Source organism: Siniperca chuatsi, linkage group LG5, assembly GCF_020085105.1.
Source record: "Siniperca chuatsi isolate FFG_IHB_CAS linkage group LG5, ASM2008510v1, whole genome shotgun sequence".
Taxonomy (NCBI): Eukaryota; Metazoa; Chordata; class Actinopteri; order Centrarchiformes; family Sinipercidae; genus Siniperca; species Siniperca chuatsi.
Window position 1 is genome coordinate 1,748,575 of NC_058046.1, and position 27,471 is coordinate 1,776,045.

The 27,471-nt window shown below is 41.9% G+C and overlaps 2 protein-coding genes and 1 long non-coding RNA gene across 9 annotated transcripts in view; 1 reads left to right on the plus strand and 2 right to left on the minus strand.

Moving 5' to 3' along the window:
• Positions 1 to 1,451, minus strand: part of LOC122876764 (GTPase IMAP family member 8-like) — a 39,943-nt gene extending 38,492 nt beyond the window's left edge. Inside the window, exons 1-2 of the mRNA XM_044197467.1 lie at positions 1,235 to 1,451; positions 470 to 536 (exon numbers count right to left, since the gene is read on the minus strand). The gene's annotated coding sequence lies outside the window, so the exon portion shown is untranslated. The remainder of the gene's footprint in view (positions 1 to 469; positions 537 to 1,234) is intronic.
• Positions 1 to 27,471, minus strand: part of LOC122876769 (GTPase IMAP family member 8-like) — a 43,944-nt gene that overhangs the window by 11,497 nt on the left and 4,976 nt on the right. For 5 of the 7 annotated variants that reach the window (XR_006378131.1, XM_044197481.1, XM_044197478.1 and 2 more), the window contains exons 2-5: positions 20,244 to 20,300; positions 19,449 to 19,523; positions 18,427 to 18,483; positions 8,172 to 8,723 (exon numbers count right to left, since the gene is read on the minus strand). Coding sequence is in view for 6 of the 7 variants with exons in the window: in XM_044197481.1 (XP_044053416.1) it covers positions 8,172 to 8,723; positions 18,427 to 18,483; positions 19,449 to 19,523; positions 20,244 to 20,300 (741 nt within the window). In the remaining variant the exon portion in view is untranslated. Of the gene's footprint in view, positions 1 to 8,171; positions 8,724 to 8,967; positions 9,025 to 10,603; positions 10,679 to 11,783; positions 11,851 to 12,558; positions 12,836 to 18,426; positions 18,484 to 19,448; positions 19,524 to 20,243; positions 20,301 to 27,471 lie in introns of those variants that run through there. The other 2 variants (XM_044197480.1, XM_044197479.1) reach the window with 2 other exon arrangements.
• On the plus strand, positions 543 to 1,739 carry LOC122876809. Its single transcript, XR_006378136.1, has 3 exons — positions 543 to 742; positions 1,451 to 1,542; positions 1,637 to 1,739. It is a non-coding gene; the product is annotated as an uncharacterized LOC122876809 (long non-coding RNA).

Sequence of the window (27,471 nt, forward strand, 5' to 3'; positions counted from 1 at the left end):
TGAAACGAAACTTGTGCTAAAAACACAAGAACTCGAGCTCAATTTGGGTTTTTTGTTTTGTTGCCCAAAAATGTAAAAAACGACCTGTTTCTGGTTTCTGCCGGTGTCAATTGTAACGTTACCGAAAAAACAAAAGGTTGAAAGGTTCCGCATGATACATAAAATGGCGTCTTCAGCTCGCTCCGGCCTACATGCTGACATAAACATTTGTCACACGCAGAACCGACATCCTAAACATTTTACACGTTACAGCAGCAAAGTGTTCGTACAGTAAACGGATTGTTTCCACATGGATCACTGTTCCCAGATCAGTTCGTGTGATGATAACAAACTGAATGTGTTCAGTTAATAATGTGAATCTGGAACCTCCTGCAGTTCTATTATTATTATCATTATCATCATCATCATTATTATCGACACTACTGAACATCAACAACACCGATAAACTACTTTGACTTTATTCACTTACTTATTTTCTTGATCTTGTGTTGCTCGAGTTCCCTCACCGGCTGCATTTCTTACTGCGCCACAATCATCTGTGGAAGTGAAAGTGAAAGTAAGAAACGGCCCCCAGTGAAGTTTCCCAGCAGCCACAGCGTGTCTGACCAAAACATGTTTTCATAAAGCTTCATATACTGGAGGTGTCCGTGTGGAGTTTAGGGACAACCTGCTTTGGCTGAGTTTGACTTTTTAAAACTTGACTAAACTCTGCTCATACTGAAGAAACCAAAAAACATTGAATGTAAAACCTCACTGTCTTTCATCACTTTATACACGTTTTATTGATATTTACTATTAATATGTTTACTAGGCTCTCTGTTGTATTTTCCTTGACTGTTTAAACTGATTCATTCATCTTTACAGCGACACTTTAAAGCACAGAACAAGTCTAAACTTACAGTGAAACATTTATTATCACTGATTAAAGTCCGAATATCAATAAAAACACATTCCTAAACCCTACTGTAGTAAAATGTATATTAGACATCATTATCAATGTTACATTTAACGGAAACCACCTTTTAAGCTTTTCACTGTTCGCATGTTGCAAAAGCATTAACAGTGAATGATGGAGAGTTAAATCCAAACAGATCTGCAGAAGAAGCTCTAAAACTGACTTCAGATCAGTAGTTAATGTTAGCGCTCCACCTGCTGGACAAAACACTGTCAACACACAAGAGGTGCTGCGGATCACAGTGGATCACAGTTAGCAACATGTTTGAGCTTCACGAACCTCATAATGTTATTATTCTGTGACGCTGCCAGCGGTGTTGATTCAGCTTAGTGGCAGTTTGTTGTTTGGTTTAGAGTCTTTCCGTCGGTGCTGCTGAGGATCCGCTGTGATCTCTGCTGAGAGGCTTCCTGTGTTTGGACCTTCATGTGTGCTCATGATAAATGAGTCTTTTCCTCTGATCACATCACATTCTTCCACAATTTGTAACACCGACAGGAAGACATGTGGTCCTGGAGCCAGAAGACTGATGCATTTCACCTTCTCCTCATTAACCTCTTCATGGGACATACTATTATCAAACAGACCAGGTGTGTCGACCACAACAACTCACTCTCTGCTTTCTGACAACGTTTGGTGACTGATGTTTGGAAAGATTCATTTCTCAACTCTCTTCTTTCCTAGAATGGTGTTTCCTGAAGAGCTCTTCCCACTGCCAGTCTTCCCTATCAGCACAATCCTGAGACTCTCTGGGCTCTTCCTCATCCTCACCTGTGAAATAAGAAAGGAGTTACTTTAAATGCTGACAGTTGCTACAGCATAGTATAGAACATAGTATATGATAGAGTTGTACATCAGTGAAATACTATACTTACAGCTGACTGTGGTCTTTGTCTTCAGGTCCTTAAGTTCAGCCTGTAGAGTGGTGATGTTTGTCTCTTGTTGTAAGACAAGACGGTGTCGTCCCTCATTCGTCCAGGAGTGTTCTATCGTAGAAAAGGTTTCTGTCGTAGTCGTCTGGACACTGTTTTCAGAATCAAGACGTTTCGGCTCCCATCCGGAAGTCATTCTCAATTGTGAAAAAATTGGACGGGAACTGGAAATTTAAGCTACTCTGTGTCACATAAGCCCCGCCCTCAGGAAGGAGTCTGCCTGAGTATCTGTTAATAGCTAGTTTCACCTGAAACTGACCTAATGGTTTCCAAGATGGCCCAGTAATCAGTAATCAGGCCTATTGTTTTCTGGCTTCATCACTGTTAAGTACCTGATTAGCATGTGATTGGCTTGACCAAGGTGATAATACACTGTGGTAAACTTTGGGCAGATTGAATCTCAGACCACCATTTCTGTTCAAAGAGGGGTTCTCTTTTTTCACAAAAATGGCTTCCTTGACTCCTCTTTCAAACCAACTCTTCTCTCTACTTAGGATCTTCACCTCGCTGTCTTCAAATGTGCGGTTTGTAGCTTTTAGATGCAAATGCACGGCGCTCTGTAATCCTGAGTTAGCGTGTCGTCTGTGCTGATAAAGTCTTTTGTGAAGTGGCTGTTTGGTCTCACCTGTGTACCGTTCTTTGCAGTTTTCCTCACTGCACTGAATGGAGTAGACAACATTGCTCTGTTTCTGTGTGGGTAACTTGTCCTTAGGGTGAACGAGTTTCTGTCTTAAAGTGTTGCCTGGTTTAAAGAAAACAGGAACATCGTGCTGTCTAAAGATCCTTTGTAGTTTTTCAGACAGTCCAGATACATAAGGAATGGAGACACCGTTCCTTCTTGGTTCTGTTACACTTTTGTCCTGTTTTTTTTGGCTCTTTTAACTTTGTTGATAGCCCAAGTAGGATAACCACAGGCTGAGAGTGCATTCTGGACATGCCTTTCCTCCTTCTTCTTACCCTCTGAGCCGGTGGGCACTTCTTGGGCTCTGTGTTGTAATGTCCGGATTACACCCAGCTTGTGCTGTAGTGGATGGTGTGAGTCAAAGAGCAAGTATTGATCCGTATGTGTTGGTTTCCTGTTCCTGTTCTATCTGGAGCTTCTCAGACCATTTTCACAATTGAGAATGACTTCCGGATGGGAGCTGAAACGTCTTGATTCTGAAAACAGCGTCCAGACGACTACGACTGAAACCTTGAAACCTACGCTGGAGCACTCCTGGACGAATGAGGGACGACACTTCTATCTGGAGCTTTCCGTCCTCTCCTCTGAGAGTAGAACAATCAAGAAAGGCCAAGCGGTTCTCTTTGGCGCCCTCACGCGTGAACTTGATGTTGGGGTCCACGGTATTAATATGCTCTGAGAACGCTTCCAAGTCTTGTTTCTTGATTTTCACAAAGGTGTCATCCACGTAGCGGTACCAATGTTGTTGTAAGACCTTATCCTTTTGGGCATGTGCATATGTTTCTGTTGTATAGCAGCAATGTCTTCCTTTAGATGGCCTCATCCTTCCCATGTCATCCAACAGCTCTGGGATCTGCTGCTTGTCCTTGATGTGGAGAACAACATACAGTATCTTCCTCCACAGCTCTGACGGAGCTCCTGGATTTCTCTGTCACTTCTTACAAAGATTTTTGGCCTCTGTGTCACCAACTGTCCTGTAACATGTCTACATCATCACAGTCATCTGGGTTTGAAATGCTTTTTCCCTAAAATAGTGTTTGCTGTTGCACTCCTCCCACTGCCAGTCTTCCCAATCAGCACCATCCTGAGACACTCTCTCCTCTGATTTTCATCAATTCCTATCTCACTTTTCTTGTTAACATCCTGCAGCTCAGCTTTAAATTTTGAAACCTTCTCCATCTGAGCCTTGGTGAACATGTCCTTTGTGAAGCATCTGGATCCTTCAACTCTCATTTGTTTCAAAGCATCCAACAGCTCTGGGATCTGCTGCTAGTCCTTGATGTTGAGAACAACATATCTTCCTCCACAGCTCTGACGGAGCTCCTGGATTTCTCTGTTCTTTCTTACAAAGTTAACAACAGATGGAGCTGCAGGATCTGAATCCACAGATGGCCTGGGGGCAGGATAAAAGAGCAGCGCAGGTTAGGAGGGCAACCAGGAGGCAGGGCTGACGGGCTGAGCAGGGCTGGGAGACGACCAGACGTGCAGAGCAACTCAGGAGGCCGGCAGCAAAGGCGAAACCCCTCTGGAGGTCGGACAGGAGGCTGAACGGCTGAAGAAGAACAAAATGAAGACTTTGGAGTGGCCTAGTCAAAGTCCTGACCTGAATCCTATTGAGATGCTTTGGCATGACCTTAAAAAGGGAGTTCATGTTCAAATTCCTCCACAGCGCTGTAAAAGACTCATTGCAAGTTATTGACAATTGCAAGTTATATGCTTGATTGCAGTTGTTGCTGCTAAGGGTGGCCCAACCAGTTATTAGGTTTAGGGGCAATCACTATTTCACACAGGGCCATGTAGGTTTGGATTTTGTTTTGCCTTAATAATAACAACCTTCATTTAAAAACTGCATTTTGTGTTTACTTGTGTTATCTTTGACTAATATTTAAATTTGTTTGATGATCTGAAACATTTAAGTGTGACAAACATGCAAAAATAAGAAATCAGGAAGGGGGCAACACTTTTTCACACCGCTGTATCTTAACTACAACAAAAAACGATTTAGATTCAGTCTCGGTAGTGCAAACACTTTTAAATAGGCTCTGTAAAATGCTTCTTTTTAGTCTCCAACATCAATTAGGTTTCTTGCATCTCTTTATTACAGTTTAAGCTGCAAAAAAGTAAAGTAGGTTTCTTCTTTACAAAACAAAACAAACTTTAATTTGACCTGACTGGGCTTTAAAAGGTCTAATTTTCTGAAACTAAAAGGAGGTCCGTCCATCCAACATGCTGCTAGGCAAGTGCACCTGATGACGTGTCCACTGTGAGACAAATATATCAAAGGGTTAGTTCACTCAAATCTCACACTGAAGTACTCATATCCTTTACTTATGTAAAAGTAGCAACATCATAATGTGAAACGGTGTATTTTACAAATACTGAAAATATATTTATAACATGATATACTTTATTACATTATTATGTATATGGATTTATTATTCATACCTATACCTACAGTATGGAGGTGTACAAATGTATTCTAATCTATATGTTGTCATAGAAACCAGCCATCAACTGAAGATGGTGATTGTGATCATACAGGGTTTTTTGGACACAGTCAGGGTTGTTGATGCAGCTCAGCGGTTCGTTTGGAGGCTGTGGTTTGTCGTGATGCTCAGTAAATATCATGAATGACTGAAAGTGCTGATGATGGTAACCAACACTCATTGCTGATGCAGGTTTCTTGTGTTTGGACAAATTTGTGTAGAGAAAGAAAACTGCAACAATATTAACGCTGACTGAAAACAACCCTGTTTCGGATAACTGCAGATGCACTAACAGAACAAACAAAACAAATAAAACATCTTATTTTTAAAAAAATGTTCAGGAGTAGTTTATATGTAGTTGTATTTGAAAGCTGTAGGCGATTTGTTAATTCGCTGGAGGGCGAGGAGGGCTCCCTTGTGCCTTTTTTCCCAGAAGGTAGCTATTTTTGGCCCCTTTCACTGATCTTTAGGGGCATTTACTAAACTCTGAATTTATGTATAGTTATTAAAGTATATTATCAAATAAACACTATTTGTGGCACAGAGATTTGTTTTGATTGAAAAAATAAGTGAGCAGCAAAAAAGAAAAAGAAAAATGCTTATGAGCATTCAAGGGCACTTTTAGCACAGACTGTTACATGTTCAGTCTTCCACAGGCAGCTCAAATCCAGCGAGTCTCATGTGGTCAGAGACCGTGGCGATTATTAATATCAGCAAAGTGAAGCGCCGCTACAAGACAAAGCACAGAGCATCTTTTGAGCAGGTTAACAAGGGGATGGCACTCCCCCCCAACGACCTACTGTTTGTAATTGCATAACTCATAATATGAAGATTTTGATGAACTTTGAACCTTGAATCACAGGTTTGTTAAGATATGAGAATCAGATGGCAAAGACAAACCAGTGTGCTGGTTCTGTATTTTTCCTGTTAAATAATCTGTGCTGAGATCAGTAGCAGCCTGTTGACTCTGTTTCACCTCTGAGTCTTCAGCACTGAGGAGAAGATCAGATACGAAACAAATAATTACGTCAGATCGGTTGTAGATTAGTTTTGTTTATTTATATAAACAAGAAGATACATTTCCAGATTGTGCAGTTATAGCACTTATAAACGCATATGGGTCTCAGGAGTAGCCTAAGCACTAAGCAGTAGTAGTTCACAACAATGTCACCTGAAATACAGGACAAAATGTGAGACCGGGAGGCCAAATGTTTTTTCCTAGGATGGTGAAGTCATGTGCTGCCTAACTCTGCCTCTGATTGGCTAGTACTTGTTGCCTTCCATGGTTGGGTTGGGTAGGTTTAGGCAAGAGGAGTGAGATTGGTTAGGGTAAGAATAACAGGGTAAGCCAATCAAAGGCAGAGCAGAGTAGGGCGGATCATGCCTTCACCATCTTAGTTAAAAACAATACTGCGACAGAGAGAAGCCCACAGGAAGTGCGCTGGGTTTGAAGCCAACTTGACATATTGGCCAAACCGTGGAATTACAACTTCCGGGTGATGCAGACTGGCCCCACAACACTTTTTCCCATAGACTTACATTGTGAAAGAAGCTGCAGTAAAACAGTGGATACATTTTTTTTCAACGTCACAACCCCTGCGAAATTACTCGTTTCACTATCCGAATTAGATCCATTCGGTCAATAACGTTTGGAAAGACTAGAAGAGCCGCATGATTAAATCATTTTATCAAGTTAGTGGAGGGCTAAACTGGAACTTAGCCGGCTCGCGCAGCCCCGAGGCCGCCGAGGGAGGCGGGGTTAAAGGAAACGCTAGTGCGCACAATGCAAGTTTGTATCACTGCAGACAGGAGACTTTGAGAGGGAGTGGTAACTGTTAATGAATTATTAATCATTTTTTAATTTGGTCAGTCAAAAACTAATTTCACCAGTTGTCAGATTTTAATTCAGCGAATCACTTCACAGTATTATAAGGGGGGGAGGCACACAAACAACTCACGCTGCTCCATCCGTCATTTGTTTTGTACGGACAACTTTTCAACTAGCTAGCGCTAGCTAACGCTGTCTGCTTATCAACTCCTCGATCATAACGGAATATAGTAACTTTCACCACTGCTCATTTTCAAAAGGCCACCGCAAGAAAATGTGTTCTTTGATTAGATTATCAAACAAAAAACGGATCATAGATGTTTGTTTCTGGCTTCCAGCATTAGCTAGCGAGCACATACCTGATTTGTTCTCCCTTACTTCTTGAATCTTTTCTTTCCTAGCTGCTTCCTCTGTGTGTATGTGTGTGTGTGTGCTGGCCTGGACGTGGCGTTGTGGTTTTCCCTCCTGCTGCTGATCACCAGCACACCTGATGTTCATCACCCAATCAAGCCTCACAGTATATTTACCCCAGTTGCTCGTTTGTTCCTGTGTGACCTTGTCGGTCTCTGCTCCAGATTAACTCCCTGCCATTGATTCCAGCCATCGTGGTCTACCTGATCTCTACAGTCTCCAGTCAAGCTGCCTCCACTTCTCTGCCTGCCACACTACCCGAGCCGTCTCCAGAACACTCTCTCCACCGCCTTCGCCCTCTGAGCCCTGCCGGTCCCCCCACGGACCACATTGGAAATCCTGCCACCGGCTCCAGTGGACTACACCTGTCTCGCCAGCCTAATCAAAGGATAATACATTTACAAATGCTGCCATAATTAAACAAACACCATATATATATATATATATATATATATATATATATATATATATATATATATATATATATACACACACACACACACACACACACAAGACATAACACATGGCTATCAAGTTAACCTAATAGATAAACACGTCACAACAAAACCTCAGAAAAAATGTGGTTCTGCTGAGGAAGCATCTGTTGCTGTGCAGTGTCCGCTTGTAGAGGAGGAAGCCGCTCAGTCAAGCTCATTCTCTCCCAGTATGAAGTTCCCCACTGAACTGTTCTCAGACCAGCTGTTCCCGAGTAGAAACTGCTAAGCCACTGAAAAAAAAACAGTGAATTAGAAAAAACAACAAATGTAGATTTTATTCTTTCATTCACATGTAATCTGTAACAGCCAACTTCAGAGACCTCTGGAATATTTTTAAACTGCAGGAAATCTGATGAACAGATTTTATTGCGAGCAGGACTTACCTCTTGGTAAACTCAGATGCTGTTCATTGTTCTCTCTCACAATCTGACCCAGGCGTGTTAGCAGCTCTGCAAGTTCGAGGTTTTTCCTCCACAAAAACCTGTCGTGACATTTTCTGATCATGTCTTTTAAGGGCGGATGGTTCATGTATTTGTCCATGAAACCTGGACTCTCCTCTCTGGGTGTTGATATCAGAACCAGTGAATGATCAAATGATCGATCACTGAAGAGTTTCAGGACTCTGCAGAGTCTCAGTTTGAGTTCCTCAGTAAAGTCTTCAGGCTGTAGAACCAGCAGGAACACATGAGGTCCAGGATCAGAGAGTCTCACACAGTTTGTCACATGTTCTCTCAGTTTGTCTTCAGAGATGCTGGGAAACAGCAGATCTGGAGTGTTGATGAGAACTATTTCTTTCTCCTTAAACCGTCCTCTTTCTCTCTGACAGCAGTCTGGTTCTTCCTCAGTGTTGAACTTAGTCTCTCCCAGTATGAAGTTCCCCACTGAACTGCTCTGAGACCAGCTGTTCCCCAGCAGAACAACCCTCAGCTCAGACACTGGAAAGAAAACACTGACTTAGAAAACACAGTAAGTGCAGACTGAGTCCATGTTGAATACAATGAAACTGGATTAACAACCAGTGAGGAAGTCCCAGCTTCTTTAAGGTGGACTAAAGAGAATCTGTCATCAACTTCAAACTTGTAGATTCAAATTCAACAGTGAGCTTGCAAATCTGTGAGTTTGTGTTTACCACCTACAAACACTGTAAGAAGATTTATGACTCAGTTCAGTTTAACTTACTGTGAGGTGGCAGCCATTCTAAGCTGCTGCTGCGCTTCACAGGTTTCACATCTGGCTCTGCAGAGACACAGAAAATGTAGATATTAGTTCATTCTCTCACTCGCATGTAATCTGTAATAAGCCTGCTCATTAAAAAACACTCCTCTTTCTCTTATTGTTTCTAAATGTAGCACTTTAAGCAGTTCAGCATACTTGATGAAGTTTATGTACTTGCATGATTCTGCAATCTTTCTGTGTTATCCACATGGCTGAAGGCACTTTATGTAAGTCGCTTTGAATAAAAGCGTCATCTTAATAAAAGTAATGTAAGCAAGAGAAAATAGCAAGAGAGAGAGAGAGAGAGAGAGAGAGAGAGAAGCAAAAGCAAAACACTAAATTAAGTAATTAAATTTAAACTTTAGTTGGTCTGTATTTCTACAAACGTTCTACAGTTTGTTCCCTCTCCTGTCTTCATCTTCTCTGACTGTCTGTTCTTTGTCTCTCAGTGAATTAGAAAATGGACCTGAGGCGGGCTGAATGAAGCACCACTAAAGGTGGACTAAAGAGAATCTGTCATCAGTTATCAACTTCAAACTTGCAAATATGTAAATGAAAGAAAATGTAAATTTGTGAATACCACCTACAAACACTGTAACTCCACATGTTAATACCATAGACTGTATAAATCATGGACGCAGTCTCCTTGACGCCACCCACAGGTCTCTGAAGAGCCGTTGGCTCCGGCGGCTCCGGCTAATCCAAAAATGGGCAAAGAGGTGGAGCTGAGGCGAGCTGAATGAAGCCTGGTTGATGAAACCACCTAGCGGCTAGCCACCTGAGAGGGCACGCACCTGTCACTCAAAGCGGCCACGCCCTTAATTCTAGCCGCACATTTAAAAAGGACACGCACACCTACAGTACTTATTCCAAATGGCAGCAAAATGAAATTAATAACTAAACGCCTGCATCCACACTACACAGGCTATCCTACAAAAAAGCTAATGAAAATATATTTAATTAATAAACGTTTACACTTAGTGTTGCAGGTGGACATGGAGACTAGGATAAGCTTACTGTATCTGATAAATACAGTACAAAGTGCTTTTTGTAAAATATATCCAGAGTGCTGCTTAGGACGCAATATGAGATCAGAAAAAGTCACATTTCGAGAGTCTAAAAGACTGACTCTATGTGTCCAAAACATCTTCACTCAGACATTTTATTGTAAATGATATTACAGAGTACCAACTTGCCCTTCCTCAAGATTTCATCACCATTTGGAGAAATGTCCCCATTTATCTGTGTTGGGTTCACCATTTTAAAGAGTGGGTCATTAACAACAACGGCTCCTTCTTTGATTTTTCATGAATCATATATTAGCATGTCTACAAACAGCACGTGTCCCCATGCGTGATTACTCTGACATAATGGTACTATAAATAATGATAATCATACTAATGAGCTCCAAACAGCTTGTCTCAGCTCTAGAAACCAAACGGCTTTCTTTTAGTGAAACTGAACTACATTTAGTGAAACTGCTGTGCGTTATACACAACCATTGCTCATAGCGCTTTGTCACAAACCCTTCTTTTATGATGTGTGTAACATGTGGACAGTGAGAGCAGACAGTGTGTTATCCAGACTAATAAAGTCTTACTGGACTCACTAGATGGTATGCCCCCCATGATGAACTTCAGAGACTGACTGGAGACCAACTGCTGGGTTTAAAAACCTAAAGAGAGAATAATGTAAAATGTTAATTTATCTTGTTTGTTAACTTGTTTCACCTCGTCTGATGCTGCCTCATGTTTCATCAGTAAACCTCCCAACACACGCACACACACACACACACACACACACACACACACACACACACACACACACACACACACGCACACACACACACACGCACACACACACACACACACACACACACAACAGTTTCTTTCCACTCGCTATCACACTCATGAGCACTTAAATCAGACCAGTAATGACAATAAACAGCAAACAATTCCTGTGTAATGTTCATGTACAACCCATACATCTACCAATCATGTATATTAGTTTCTATTCAATTGTACAATAAACATCTACAAATTGCTGTAAATGTAAATCCAAGCAGACTGTACATAATCTATCTACTGTATATAATAATAATGATGATAATAACATCTTCGGTCCATATAAAATTCTTACAAATGTGTAATTTAAAAAAAATAAATAAGAATAACCTATAAAAAACATTTTACAACCCCTGAAACAGGCTAAATAAATGTAGAAGTTTATCATAAAGCAGACATAATTGATAGAGCACACTAGCCAATCAGAAGCAAGGGGGCGCTGAAGGCCCGCCCACCAATGAAAACGAAACTTTGAGTGCTAAAAACACAAGAACTCGAGCTCAATTTGGGGTTTTTGTTTTGTTTTGTTGCCCAAAAATGTAAAAAACGACCTGTTTCTGGTTTCTGCCGGTGTCAGTTGTAACGTTACCGAAAAAACAAAAGGTTGAAAGGTTCCGCATGATACATAAAATGGCGTCTTCAGCTCGCTCCGGCCTACATGCTGACATAAACATTTGTCACACGCAGAACCGACATCCTAAACATTTTACACGTTACAGCAGCAAAGTGTTCGTACAGTAAACGGATTGTTTCCACATGGATCACTGTTCCCAGATCAGTTCGTGTGATGATAACAAACTGAATGTGTTCAGTTAATAATGTGAATCTGGAACCTCCTGCAGTTCTATTATTATTATCATTATCATCATCATCATTATTATCGACTCTACTGATCATCAACAACACCGATAAACTACTTTGACTTTATTCACTTACTTATTTTCTTGATCTTGTGTTGCTCGAGTTCCCTCACCGGCTGGATTTCTTACTGCGCCACAATCATCTGTGGAAGTGAAAGTGAAAGTAAGAAACGGTCCCCGGTGAAGTTTCCCAGCAGCCACAGCGTGTCTGACCAAAACATGTTTTCATAAAGCTTCATATACTGGAGGTGTCCGTGTGGAGTTTAGGGACAACCTGCTTTGGCTGAGTTTGACTTTTTAAAACTTGACTAAACTCTGCTCATACTGAAGAAACCAAAAAACATTGAATGTAAAACCTCACTGTCTTTCATCACTTTATACACGTTTTATTGATATTTACTATTAATATGTTTACTAGGCTCTCTGTTGTATTTTCCTTGACTGTTTAAACTGATTCATTCATCTTTACAGCGACACTTTAAAGCGCAGAACAAGTCTAAACTTACAGTGAAACATTTATTATCACTGATTAAAGTCCGAATATCAATAAAAACACATTCCTAAACTCTACTGTAGTAAAATGTATATTAGACATCATTATCAATGTTACATTTAACGGAAACCACCTTTTAAGCTTTTCACTGTTCGCATGTTGCAAAAGCATTAACAGTGAATGATGGAGAGTTAAATCCAAACAGATCTGCAGAAGAAGCTCTAAAACTGACTTCAGATCAGTAGTTAATGTTAGCGCTCCACCTGCTGGACAAAACACTGTCAACACACAAGAGGTGCTGCGGATCACAGTGGATCACAGTGGATCACAGTTAGCAACATGTTTGAGCTTCACGAACCTCATAATGTTATTATTCTGTGACGCTGCCAGCGGTGTTGATTCAGCTTAGTGGCAGTTTGCTGTTTGGTTTAGAGTCTTTCCGTCGGTGCTGCTGAGGATCCGCTGTGATCTCTGCTGAGAGGCTTCCTGTGTTTGGACCTTCATGTGTGCTCATGATAAATGAGTCTTTTCCTCTGATCACATCACATTCTCCCACAATTTGTAACACCGACAGGAAGACATGTGGTCCTGGAGCCAGAAGACTGATGCATTTCACCTTCTCCTCATTAACCTCTTCATGGGACATACTATTATCAAACAGACCAGGTGTGTCGACCACAACAACTCACTCTCTGCTTTCTGACAACGTTTGGTGACTGATGTTTGGAAAGATTAATTTCTCAACTCTCTTCTTTCCTAGAATGGTGTTTCCTGAAGAGCTCTTCCCACTGCCAGTCTTCCCTATCAGCACAATCCTGAGACTCTCTGGGCTCTTCCTCATCCTCACCTGTGAAGTAAGAAAGGAGTTACTTTAAATGCTGACAGTTGCTACAGCATAGTATAGAACATAGTTTATGATAGAGTTGTACATCAGTGAAATACTATACTTACAGCTGACTGTGGTCTTTGTTTTCAGGTCCTTAAGTTCAGCCTGTAGAGTGGTGATGTTTGTCTCTTGTTGTAAGACAAGACGGTGTCGTCCCTCATTCGTCCAGGAGCGTTCTATCGTAGAAAAGGTTTCAGTCGTAGTCGTCTGGACACTGTTTTCAGAATCAAGACGTTTCGGCTCCCATCCGGAAGTCATTCTCAATTGTGAAAAAATTGGACTTGAACTGGAAATTTAAGCTACTCTGTGTCACATAAGCCCCGCCCTCAGGAAGGAGTCTGCCTGAGTATCTGTTAATAGCTAGTTTCACCTGAAACTGACCTAATGGTTTCCAAGATGGCCCAGTAATCAGTAATCAGGCCTATTGTTTTCTGGCTTCATCACTGTTAAGTACCTGATTAGCATGTGATTGGCTTGACCACGGTGATAACACACTCTGATAGACTTTGGGCAGATTAAATCTCAGACCACCATTTCTGTTCAAAGAGGGGTTCTCTTTTTTCACAAAAATGGCTTCCTTGACTCCTCTTTCAAACCAACTCTTCTCTCTACTTAGGATCTTCACCTCGCTGTCTTCAAATGTGTGGTTTGTAGCTTTTAGATGCAAATGCACGGCGCTCTGTAATCTTGAGTTAGCGTGTCGTCTGTGCTGATAAAGTCTTTTGTGAAGTGGCTGTTTGGTCTCGCCTATGTACCGTTCTTTGCAGTTTTCCTCACTGCACTGAATGGAGTAGACAACATTGCTCTGTTTCTGTGTGGGTAACTTGTCCTTAGGGTGAACGAGTTTCTGTCTTAAAGTGTTGCCTGGTTTAAAGAAAACAGGAACATCGTGCTGTCTAAAGATCCTTTGTAGTTTTTCAGACAGTCCAGATACATAAGGGATGGAGACACCGTTCCTTCTTGGTTCTGTTACACTTTTGTCCTGTTTCTTTTGGCTCTTTTAACTTTGTTGATAGCCCAAGTAGGATAACCACAGGCTGAGAGAGCATTCTGGACATGCCTTTCCTCCTTCTTCTTACCCTCTGAGCCGGTGGGCACTTCTTGGGCTCTGTGTTGTAATGTCCAGATTACACCCAGCTTGTGCTGTAGTGGATGGTGTGAGTCAAAGAGCAAGTATTGATCCGTATGTGTTGGTTTCCTTTACACTTCTATCTGGAGCTTCTCAGACCATTTTCACAATTGAGAATGACTTCCGGATGGGAGCTGAAACGTCTTGATTCTGAAAACAGCGTCCAGACGACTACGACTGAAACCTTGAAACCTACGCTGGAGCACTCCTGGACGAATGAGGGACGACACTTCTATCTGGAGCTTTCCGTCCTCTCCTCTGAGAGTAGAACAATCAAGAAAGGCCAAGCGGTTCTCTTTGGCGTCCTCACGCGTGAACTTGATGTTGGGGTCCACGGTATTAATATGCTGTGAGAACGCTTCCAAGTCTTGTTTCTTGATTTTCACAAAGGTGTCATCCACGTAGCGGTACCAATGTTGTTGTAAGACCTTATCCTTTTGGGCATGTGCATATGTTTCTGTTGTATAGCAGCAATGTCGTCTTTTAGATGGCCTCATCCTTCCCATAGTCATCCAACAGCTCTGGGATCTGCTGCTTGTCCTTGATGTGGAGAACAACATACAGTTTCTTCCTCCACAGAGTTGACAGAGATCCTGGATTTCTCTGTCACTTCTTACAAAGGTTTTTGGCCTCTGTGTCACCAACTGTCCTGTAACATGTCTACATCATCACAGTCATCTGGGTTTGAAATGCTTTTTCCCTAAAACGGTGTTTGCTGTTGCACTCCTCCCACTGCCAGTCTTCCCAATCAGCACCATCCTGAGACACTCTCTGCTCTGATTTTCATCAATTCCTATCTCACTTTTCTTGTTAACATCCTGCAGCTCAGCTTTAAGTTTTGAAACCTTCTCCATCTGAGCCTTGGTGAACATGTCCTTTGTGAAGCATCTGGATCCTTCAACTCTCATTTGTTTCAAAGCATCCAAAAGCTCTGGGATCTGCTGCTTGTCCTTGATGTGGAGAACAACATATCTTCCTCCACAGCTCTGACGGAGCTCCTGGATTTCTCTGTCACTTCTTACAAAGTTAACAACAGCTGGAGCTGCAGGATCTGAATCCACAGATGGCCTGGGGGCAGGACAAAAGAGCAGCACAGGTTAGGAGGGCAACCAGGAGGCAGGGCTGACAGGCTGAGCAGGTCTGGGAGACGACCAGACGTGCAGAGCAACTCAGGAGGCCGGCAGCAAAGGCGAAACCCCTCTGGAGGTCGGACAAGAGGCTGAACGGCTGAAGAAGAACAAAATGAAGACTTTGGAGTGGCCTAGTCAAAGTCCTGACCTGAATCCTATTGAGATGCTGTGGCATGACCTTAAAAAGGCAGTTCATGCTTGAAAACCCTCCAATGTGGCTGAATTACAACAATTCTGCAAAGATGAGTGGGCCAAAACTCCTCCACAGCGCTGTAAAAGACTCATTGCAAGTTATCGCAAACGCTTGATTGCAGTTGTTGCTGCTAAGGGTGGAGCAACCAGTTATTAGGTTTAGGGGGCAATCACTTTTTCACACAGGGCCATGCAGGTTTGAATTTTGTTTTCTCTTAATAATAACAACCTTCATTTAAAAACTGCATTTTGTGTTTACTTGTGTTATCTTTGACTGATATTTAAATTTGTCTGATGATCTGAAATGTGTGACAAACATGCAAAAAAATAAGAAATCAGGAAGGGGGCAAACACTTTTTCACACCACTGTATGTTAACTACAACAAAAACGATTTAGATTCAGTCTCGCTAGTGCAAACACTTTTAAATAGGCTCTGTAAAATGCTTCTTTTTAGTCTCCAACATCAATTAGGTTTCTTGCATCTCTTTATTACAGTTTAAGCTGCAAAAAAATAAAGTAGGTTTCTTCTTTACAAAACAAAACAAACTTTAATTTGACCTGACTGGGCTTTTGAATGTCTAATTTTCTGAAACTAAAAGGAGGTCCGTCCATCCAACATGCTGCTAGGCAGGTGCACCTGATGACGTGTCCACTGTGAGACACGCAATGGAATATATCAAAAGGTTAGTTCACTCAAATCTCACACTGAAGTATTCATATCCTTTACTTATGTAAAAGTAGCAACATCATAATGTGAAACGGTGTATTTTACAAATACTGCAAATATATTTATAACATGATATACTTTATTACATTATTATGTATATGGATTTATTATTCATACCTATACCTACAGTATGGAGGTGTACAAATGTATTCTAATCTATATGTTGTCATAGAAACCAGCCATCAACTGAAGATGGTGATTGTGATCATACAGGGTTTTTTGGACACAGTCAGGGTTGTAGATGAAGCTCAGCGGTTTGTTTGGAGGCTGTGGTTTGTCGTGATGCTCAGTAAATATCATGAATGACTGAAAGTGCTGATGATGGTCTGCTGATGATGATAACCAAAACTCATTGCTGATGCAGGTTTCTTGTGTTTGGACAAATTTGTGAAGAGAAAGAAAACTGCAACAATATTAACGCTGACTGAAAACAAGCCTGTTTCGGATAACTGCAGATGCACTAACAGAACAAATAAAACATCTTATTTTTTTTAAAAATGTTCAGAAGTTTATCTGTAGTTGTATTTGTAATCTGTAGGCGATTTGTTAATTCGCTGGAGGGCGAGGAGGGCTCCCTTGTGCCTTTTTTCTCCAGAAGGTAGCTATTTTTGGCCCCTTTCACTGATCTTTGGGGACATTTACTAAACTCTGAATTTATGTATAGTTATTAAAGTATATTATCAAATAAACACTATTTGTGGCACAGAGATTTGTTTTGATTGAAAAAAAGAAAAAGAAACAGCAAAAAAGAAAAAGAAAAATTCTTATGAGCATTCAAGGGCACTTTCAGCACAGACTGTTACATGTTCAGTCTTCCACAGGCAGCTCAAAGCCAGCGAGTCTCATGTGTTCAGAGACCGTGGTGATTATTAAAAGCAGCAACATGAAGCGCTGCTACGAGACAAAGCACAGAGCATCTTTTGAGCAGGTTAACAAGGGGGACGGGTTTGGTCATTTTGCTAACAAGGGGAATGGCACCCCCCCTCGTCCCCCCTCAAACGACCTACTGTTTGTAATTGCATAACTCACTCAATTTTGATAAACTTTGAACCTTGAATCACAAGTTTGTTAAGATATAAGAATCAGATGGCAAAGACAAACCAGTGTGCTGGTTCTGTATTTTTCCTGTTAAATAATCTGTGCTGAGATCAGTAGCAGCCTGTTGACTCTGTTTCACCTCTGAGTCTTCAGCACTGAGGAGAAGATCAGATACGAAACAAATAATTACGTCAGATTGGTTGTAGATTAGTTTTGTTTATTTATATGAGCAAAAGGATACATTTCCAGATTGTGCAGTAAGTAAAAAAATACATGAAAACACCAACCACTTATAAACTCATGGGTCCCAGAAGTAGCCTAAGAACTAAGCAGTAGTAGTTCACAACAATGTCACCTGAAATACAGGAAAAACTGTGAGACCATTAAAAACAATACCGCGACAGAGAGAAGCCCCCAGGAAGTGAACTTGAGATAGCGGCCAAACTGTGGAATTACAACTTCCGGGTGATGCAGACTGGCCCCACACATCTCAGAACATTAGTCGGCAATAAGGCATATATATGTAAGCAAGATAGAACATGTGGCTACCAAATCGTCACAACAAAACCTCAGAAAATTTTTGGTTCTGCTGAGGAAGCATATGTTGCTGTGCAGTGTCTGCTTGTAGAGGAGGAAGCCGGTCAGTCAAGCTCAATCTCTCCCAGTATGAATCTCCTACCAGCTGTTCCCCAGCAGAAACTGCTTAGCCACTGAAAAGAAAACAGTGAATTAGAAAACACAACAGGTGTAAACTGAATCCATGTTGAATACAATGAAACTGGACTAACAACCAGCGAGGAAGTCACCAGTCACACAAGCAGCATCGACATTTTCACAGCCGTAACAGACTGATGCAATTATTATCTGCTCTGCCTGAAGCTGTCATGAACGAGAAAATTAGCTACAGAGACCAAAACCGTGTTTTGTACCAGGCTGTGAGCATGTTGATTTCTGTTGTGAAGTTGGGCATTTTAACATGGAGCTCTACGGGGACTGACTCGCTTTTGGAGCCTCACGTGGCCATTCGAGGAACTGCAGGTTTTGGCTTCATTTTTCAGCCCCGGAAGTTGCGGCTCGGTAAATGTACAGAAGAATATTTCTCACTGAGTTCAGTTTAACTTACTGTCAGGTGGCAGGACTCCTAAGCTGCTGCCGAGCATCACAGGTTCCACATCTGACACTGCAGAGACACAGAAAATGTAGATATTCATTCTGTCTTTAATTCACATGGAATCTGTAATAAACCTGCTCATTACAGTGATTGTTTGTGTCCACAAGCAGCATCAACATTTTCACAGCCGTAACAGACTGATGCAATTATTATCTGCTCTGCCTGAACCAAGTCGAGTCTACCTGCATCTGTACCAACATCTGGAGGCCACGCCTCCACTACCTGTGATGTCTGTACTCAATAAAAAAGACTTCCTGAAGAAACTAAACAAGGAGAAGAAGAACAACCTGCTGCCTTCAGGGCGAAGTTGTGATTCTTTTTGAGTTACTCAGCAGATATTTAGCAGCAGATGAATTCAGGAAGCAACACGAGTGCTTTGTGTGACACTCTGCTATGGAATATGATCATCAGTACTGTGTGCAGTAAAATGAGTGTCAGTAGGCAGGAAGCAAACATCCATCTATCGATTCTCTAAATCACTGCTCCTGTTGAAGCTCATGTGCAGCTGGAGCCTCTTCCAGCTTACACTGGGCGAGTGGCTGGGTTCACCTGGACATGTCAGAAGTCACTTACATTCACACCCACCGGTCATTCAGAGTTACCAAAACACTGACCAGGAGCAGTAACGCCCCCAGTTGGGGACGATTCCTCAGAATCTGTGTTCCACCTAATGGGCCAAATGTCCCTTTTCACAGCTCAGCAGTGTGAACTCTGGAAAGGCAGTTAAGACAGGAGGTCTCCCATTACAAGATGCAGTCTGTCTGAGGGTTCACTCTCTGCGCACAAACGATGCAGGTTTTGCTTCAAACGCCATCTGTCTTCCATTGTCAACTTGAAACGTCCAAATTCACCAGTGAACTTGAGAATATTGCATCAAAATAAAATGTGAGTTTGTTTCCACCACCTACAAAAGTCTGTGATTCTAGAAGTTAATATGGACGAGAATATTTCTCACTCAATTTAGTTTAACTTACAGTCAGATTTCAAGAATTCATCATCGCTGCTGTTGCTCTTGCTGCTGCTGTACATCATGTGTCGCACATCTGACACTGCAGAAACACGGAAAATGTAGATATTAGTTAATTCTCTCACTCGCATGTAATCTGTAATAAGCCTGCTCATTAAAAAACACTCCTCTTTCTCTTATTGTTTCTAAATGTAGCACTTTAAGCAGTTCAGCATACTTGATGAAGTTCATGTACTTGCATGATTCTGCAATTTTTCTGTGTTATCCACATGGCTGAAGGCACTTTATGTAAGTCGCTTTGAATAAAAGCGTCATCTTAATAGAAGTAATGTAAGCAAGAGAAAATAGCAAGAGAGAGAGAGAGAGACAGAGAGAGAGAGAGACAGAGACAGAGAGAGACAGAGAGAGAGAGAGAGAGATGAGCAAAAGCAAAACACTAAATTAAAATTTAAAAACTTTAGCTGGTCTGTATTTCTACAAACGTTCTACTGTTTGTTCCCTCTCCTGTCTTCGTCTTCTCTGACTGTCTGTTCTTTGTCTCTCAGTGAATTAGAAAATGGAACTAAGTGCAGACTGAGTCCATGTTGAATCCAATGAAACTGGATTAACAACCAGTGAGGAAGTCCCAGCTTCTTTAAGGTGGACTAAAGAGAATCTGTCATCAGTTATCAACTTCAAACTTGCAAATTCAAATTCAACAGTGAGCTTGCAAATCTTTAAATGAATAAAATAAAATGTGAGTTTGTGTTTACCACCTACAAACACTGTAAGAAGATTTATGACTCAGTTCAGTTTAACTTACTGTTGGGTGACAGGAACTCAAAGCTGCTGCTGCGCTTCACAGGTTCCACATCTGGCTCTGCAGAGACACAGAAAATGTAGATATTAGTTCATTCTCTCACTCGCATGTAATCTGTAATAAGCCTGCTCATTAAAAAACACTCCTCTTTCTCTTATTGTTTCTAAATGTAGCACTTTAAGCAGTTCAGCATACTTGATGAAGTTTATGTACTTGCATGATTCTGCAATTTTTCTGTGTTATCCACATGGCTGAAGGCACTTTATGTAAGTCGCTTTGAATAAAAGCGTCATCTTAATAAAAGTAATGTAAGCAACAGAAAATAGCAAGGGAGAGAGAGAGAGGGAGAGAGAGAGAGGGAGAGAGAGAGAGACAGAGAGAGAGAGAGAGAGAGAGAGAGAGAGAGAGAGGGAGAGACAGAGAGAGAGACAGAGAGAGAGAGAGAGAGGGAGGGGTGCGCAAAAGCAAAACACTAAATTAAAATTTAAAAACTTTAGTTGGTCTGTATTTCTACAAACGTTCTACTGTTTTTTCCCTCTCCTGTCTTCGTCTTCTCTGACTGTCTGTTCTTTGTCTCTCAGTGAATTAGAAAATGGAACTAAGTGCAGACTGAGTCCATGTTGAATCCAATGAAACTGGACTAACAACCAGTGAGGAAGTCCCAGCTTCTTTAAGGTGGACTAAAGAGAATCTGTCATCAGTTATCAACGCGAAACTTGCAAATATGTAAATGAAAGAAACGACCTACAAACACTATAATTCTACATGTTAATACCATAGACTGTATAAATCATGGACGTAGTCTCCTTGACGCCACCCACAGGTCTCTGAAGAGCCGTTGGCTCCGGCGGCTCCGGCCATCGCCATCTTGGCAGTGCCTGACTCCGGCTAATCCAAAAATGGGCAAAGAGGTGGAGCTGAGGCGAGCTGAATGAAGCCTGATTGATTAAACCACCTAGCGGCTAGCCACCTGAGAGGGCACGCACCTGTCACTCAAAGCGGCCACGCCCTTAATGCTAGCTGCACATTTAAAAAGGACACACACACCTACAGTACTTATTCCAAATGGCAGCAAAATGAAATAAATAACTAAACGCCTGCATCCACACTACACAGGCTATCCTACAAAAAAGCGAATGAAAATATATTTAATGAATAAAAGTTTACACTGAGAGTTGCAGGTGGACATGGAGACTAGGATAAGCTTACTGTATCTGATCAATACAGTACAAAGTGCTTTTTGTAAAATATATCCAGAGTGCTGCTTATGACGCAATATGAGATCAGAAAAAGTCACATTTTGAGAGTCTAAAAGATTGACTCTATGTGTCCAAAACATCTTCACTCAGGCAATTTATTGTAAACGATATTACAGAGTACCATTGCTCTTCCTCAAGATTTCATCACCATTTGGAGAATTGTCCCCATTTATCTGTGTTGGGTTCTTGTAGTGCAATTTTAAAGAGTGGGTCTTTAACAACAACGGCTCCTTCTTTGATTTTTCATGAATCAGTTATTAGCATGTCTACAAACAGCACGTGTCCCCATGCGTGATTACTCTGACATATCGGTACTATAAATAATGATAATCATACTAATGAGCTCCAAACAGCTTGTCTCAGCTCTAGAAACCAAACGGCTTTCTTTTAGTGAAACTGAACTACATTTAGTGAAAACTGCTGTGCGTTATAATAATAATAATAATAAAACTTTATTTATAGAGCACTTATCAAAACAAAGTACAAAGTGCTTCACAACAAGAAAAATAAAATAACACGGTGAATGACGAAATATAAAGAAATAAAACACATGAAATACAGAAAAGCAATAAAATAAACAGTAAAATAAACAGCCAGTTCACGTAAAATCAGGATATGCTTTCAGATAAAAATGTGTTTTGAGACGAGATTTAAACGAAGACACTGACTCAGACAACCTAATTTCTTCGGGCAAGTTGTTCCAGAGCCTCGGGGCCCTGATAGCAAAAGCTCTGTCCCCCTTAGTTTTCATCCTGGACTCAGGAACAGACAGGAGACCCCTGCCCGAAGATCTCAAACTACGTGAAGGTTCATAAGGGATTACAAGGTCTAAAATATAATCTGGGGCCAGGCCATGAAGAGCCTTAAAAGTAATCAACAAGATCTTAAAATCAATCCTAAAACCAACAGGGAGCCAGTGTAAAGAGGCTAAAACAGGTGTTATGTGGTCGTACTTCTTGATCCTGGTTAACAGCCTAGCAGCTGAGTTTTGTACAGTCTGCAGTCGTGTCAGAGCTTTTTGATTAAGACAAGTGAACAGGCTGTTACAATAATCAAGGCGTGAGGAGATAAAAGCATGCACAACAGTTTCTGCATCACTAAGATTTAAAATAGATCGTATTTTTGCAATGTTTCTGAGGTGATAGAAACATCATTGGACAAGCTTAGTGATATGTTGCTCAAAACATAAATTGCTATCAAACAGGACACCAAGATTTCGTGCAACAGGCTTGATATGTTGTGACAGGTTACCAGTGGATGGCAGTATTTGTTTAGTGATGTGTTGGGGCCCAATAACAAGGATTTCAGTTTTATTTGAGTTGAGCTGAAGAAAATTTATCGACATCCAATTTTTATGTCAGACAGGCAGTCCTGCAGAGAACTCAGCGTACTAAGGTCAGTGGGCTTGACAGGGAGGTACAACTGTGTGTCATCCGCATAACAATGAAAAGAAATACCGTGTCTGCGGATTACATCACCCAAGGGAAGCATGTATAAGGAGAACAATATTGGTCCCAGAATTGAACCTTGAGGCACACCATACTTGATATGGGAAAAGGATGACTTGAAGTTATTAATGCTAACACAGAATTTCCTATTGGACAGATAAGTTGCGAACCAGTCTAGTGCAGTTCCAGATATGCCCACCCAGTGCCTCAGTCTGTCTAAAAGAATGCCATGATCAATTGTATCAAAGGCAGCACTTATGTCCAACAGCACAAGAATTGAACACATGCCTGCGTCTGCATTCATTAAAAGGTCATTAGTGACTTTGAGAAGGGCTGTCTCAGTGCTGTGGTGTTGACGAAAGCCAGATTGGAACTTTTCAAAGGTATTATTGTTTTCCACAGCAGCAAGGAGCTGCTTAGATACAAGTTTTTCGAGAATCTTCAAATAAAAGGCAATTTGGATATTGGGCGGTAGTTATCCAGGAGGGTGGGATCAAGCCCAGGTTTTTAAGACTGGCTGGACACAAGCTGTTTTAAAGAAATCAGGGACGCAGCCAGTAGACAGCGAGCTGTTAAAAATAATTTGTAAAAGGGGCGCAATACAATCCATAACTTCCAATAGAAACCTAGTTGGGATTTTGTCCAGAGGGCTGGAGGATACTCTCATAAGAGACATGATGTCTGCGAGTTCGGGCAGAGTAACAGCAGAAAAATTGCTCAAAGAATCCCTGAGCGGGTGATCCACATCTAAAAAGGCAGGATTGGGGGTGATATCAGATCTTATTAACGCCACCTTACCAGCAAAGTGCAAAAGAAACTTTTCACAATCAGCATCACACTCAGCAGGGGCACAAGGAGAGGCTGGGTTAACTAACTGATCCACAGTCTTAAACAGGAATCTGGGGTTGTGCTGATGGGCAGAGATAAGTGCAGAGAAATGGCATGTTCTTGCATCCTTCACCATCCTATTATAAAGGCGTAATAACTCTTTCATGGCCACAAAGTGGACCTGGAGACGTGATTTCTTCCATCTGCGTTCTGCTCTTCTGCAATTCTTTTTACAGCTTTGAATACTGTCATTTAACCATGGCTGTTTTCTAGTCTTTGAGTTTTGTCTATTTTTAAGAGGAGCTATGAGATCTAATGTTGAAGAACACTGGTAGTTAAAATAATCAACCAAATCGTGGGTGTTGGAGGAATCGGGAAACACACTGCCCGGAGGATTGAACCGTGTACAGAATTTTGAGGCACTATGCTCATTAAGGACGCGTGTGTACTTAGAGCGGGATAAGACAGAACTGGCAGCCTCTAATTCACAATTGAAAACAATGCATAGGTGATCAGATACAAACATGTCCCTGGTTTCCACAGATGGGGTTTTCAGGCCCAAAGTAAAGACTAGGTCTAAGGTGTGGCCACGGGAATGAGTTTGGCCAGACACATGTTGTTGTAAGTTGAAAGAGTTAGTGATATTTTAAAAATCAGCAGCAAGGGCATTAGAGGAGTCATCAACGTGAATATTAAAGTCACCACAAAGAACAATTCTATCATAATTTAACACAAGACTGGATAAAAACTCAGGGAGTTCCAACAAGAAGGAGCCAGCTGGTTTAGGGGGGCGATATATAATAGCAAATATGACTGGGAGGGGGCCACCAAGTTTAAACATGAGCACTTCAAAGGAGGAAAAATCATTGCAAGCTATGAGGTCACACTTAAAGTGCTTCCTATAGACAGTAACAAGGCCCCCACCTCGACCACAGACCCTAGGGCAACTAAAGCAGTCATAATCAGGAGGGCACAATTCAGCCAGCTGACTGTGATCACCAGGATGTAGCCAGGATTCAGTTAAAAACATAAAGTCTAACTCAGTGGAAGAGATAAAGTCATTTAAAATAAACGTTTTGTTAGAGAGGATCTTACATTCAGAAGAGCCATCTTAAAAGTCTGTGCTGGTTCAGATTTGATGTTGAGACTGGAGGTCGGGTTCTGGCCCGGATCTTTATTAAGTTATTATTGTCGCTGTGTCGGTTGTGTCTGTTTCGCACTAAGGACCTGTCCAAATTACCACAGGAATGTTAAAGGTGGCACTAGAGGCAGCCGGGCTCCAGATAGCAGCACTATGATCAGTCCACAAGGGGCGGTAGTGACAGCAGAGAGTACGTGGCTGTTTATTGTGGGCAGAGTAGAGGAAGAAGAAGAGCGAGGGGAAACAGGTGATATAAATAGTCAACTACGTGAGGAGGACAGCACAGCGTGCTGCAGGTTAACCCGCTAGCATGCGACTACCTGACTTGTTTGGGTGAAGACCATCTCGTGCAAACAAGGAAGAACGATCCCAGAATAAGTTAAAGTTGTGAATAAAACCAACGTCATGGGTGCTGCAGACAGACTGGAGCCAGGTATGAAGGCTGAGGATCCTGCTAAACGGCCAATTCCCGACCCAGTGTAGGAATTGGACCCGAAATGAAAGCATGCTTTCGGTGCTGTTGAGCAGGTCAAAGAGGCGGATGAAGTCTGCTTTCGTCAGCTCCGATTGCTGACGGGTGGTGTCATTGGTGCCGACATGGACTATGATTTTCGTGATAGTCGTCGGGAGTGTAGCCAGAAGTCCGGGGAGCTTTTCGAGGATGTCGGGGGTCGTTGCTCCGGGAAAGCAGCGTGTGACCGCATTAGCGAAGCGGATATTCCTCACTATGGAGTCTCCAACGATCACATCTGGGGTTGTGCTGATGGGCAGAGATAAGTGCAGAGAAATGGCATGTTCTTGCATCCTTCACCATCCTATTATAAAGGCGTAATAACTCTTTCATGGCCACAAAGTGGACCTGGAGACGTGATTTCTTCCATCTGCGTTCTGCTCTTCTGCAATTCTTTTACAGCTTTGAATACTGTCATTTAACCATGGCTGTTTTCTAGTCTTTGAGTTTTGTCTATTTTTAGAGGAGCTATGAGATCTAATGTTGAAGAACACTGGTAGTTAAAATAATCAACCAAATCGTGGGTGTTGGAGGAATCGGGAAACACACTGCCCGGAGGATTGAACCGTGTACAGAATTTTGAGGCACTATGCTCATTAAGGACGCGTGTGTACTTAGAGCGGGATAAGACAGAACTGGCAGCCTCTAATTCACAATTGAAAACAATGCATAGGTGATCAGATACAAACATGTCCCTGGTTTCCACAGATGGGGTTTTCAGGCCCAAAGTAAAGACTAGGTCTAAGGTGTGGCCACGGGAATGAGTTTGGCCAGACACATGTTGTTGTAAGTTGAAAGAGTTAGTGATATTTTAAAAATCAGCAGCAAGGGCATTAGAGGAGTCATCAACGTGAATATTAAAGTCACCACAAAGAACAATTCTATCATAATTTAACACAAGACTGGATAAAAACTCAGGAGTTCCAACAAGAAGGAGCCAGCTGGTTTAGGGGCGATATATATAATAGCAAATATGACTGGGAGGGGGCCACCAAGTTTAAACATGAGCACTTCAAAGGAGGAAAAATCATTGCAAGCTATGAGGTCACACTTAAAGTGCTTCCTATAGACAGTAACAAGGCCCCCACCTCGACCACAGACCCTAGGGCAACTAAAGCAGTCATAATCAGGAGGGCACAATTCAGCCAGCTGACTGTGATCACCAGGATGTAGCCAGGATTCAGTTAAAAACATAAAGTCTAACTCAGTGGAAGAGATAAAGTCATTTAAAATAAACGTTTTGTTAGAGAGGGATCTTACATTCAGAAGAGCCATCTTAAAAAGTCTGTGCTGGTTCAGATTTGATGTTGAGACTGGAGGTCGGGTTCTGGCCCGGATCTTTATTAAGTTATTATTGTCGCTGTGTCGGTTGTGTCTGTTTCGCACTAAGGACCTGTCCGAAATTACCACAGGAATGTTAAAGGTGGCACTAGAGGCAGCCGGGCTCCAGATAGCAGCACTATGATCAGTCCACAAGGGGGCGGTAGTGACAGCAGAGAGTACGTGGCTGTTTATTGTGGGCAGAGTAGAGGAAGAAGAAGAGCGAGGGGAAACAGGTGATATAAATAGTCAACTACGTGAGGAGGACAGCACAGCGTGCTGCAGGTTAGCCGCTAGCATGCGACTACCTGACTTGTTTGGGTGAAGACCATCTCGTGCAAACAAGGAAGAACGATCCCAGAATAAGTTAAAGTTGTGAATAAAACCAACGTCATGGGTGCTGCAGACAGACTGGAGCCAGGTATGAAGGCTGAGGATCCTGCTAAAACGGCCAATTCCCCGACCCAGTGTAGGAATTGGACCCAAATGAAAGCATGCTTTCCGGTGCTGTTGAGCAGGTCAAAGAGGCGGATGAAGTCTGCTTTCGTCAGCTCCGATTGCTGACGGGTGGTGTCATTGGTGCCGACATGGACTATGATTTTCGTGATAGTCGCCGGGAGTGTAGCCAGAAGTCCGGGAGCTTTTCGAGGATGTCGGGGGTCGTTGCTCCGGGAAAGCAGCGTGTGACCGCATTAGCGAAGCGGATATTCCTCACTATGGAGTC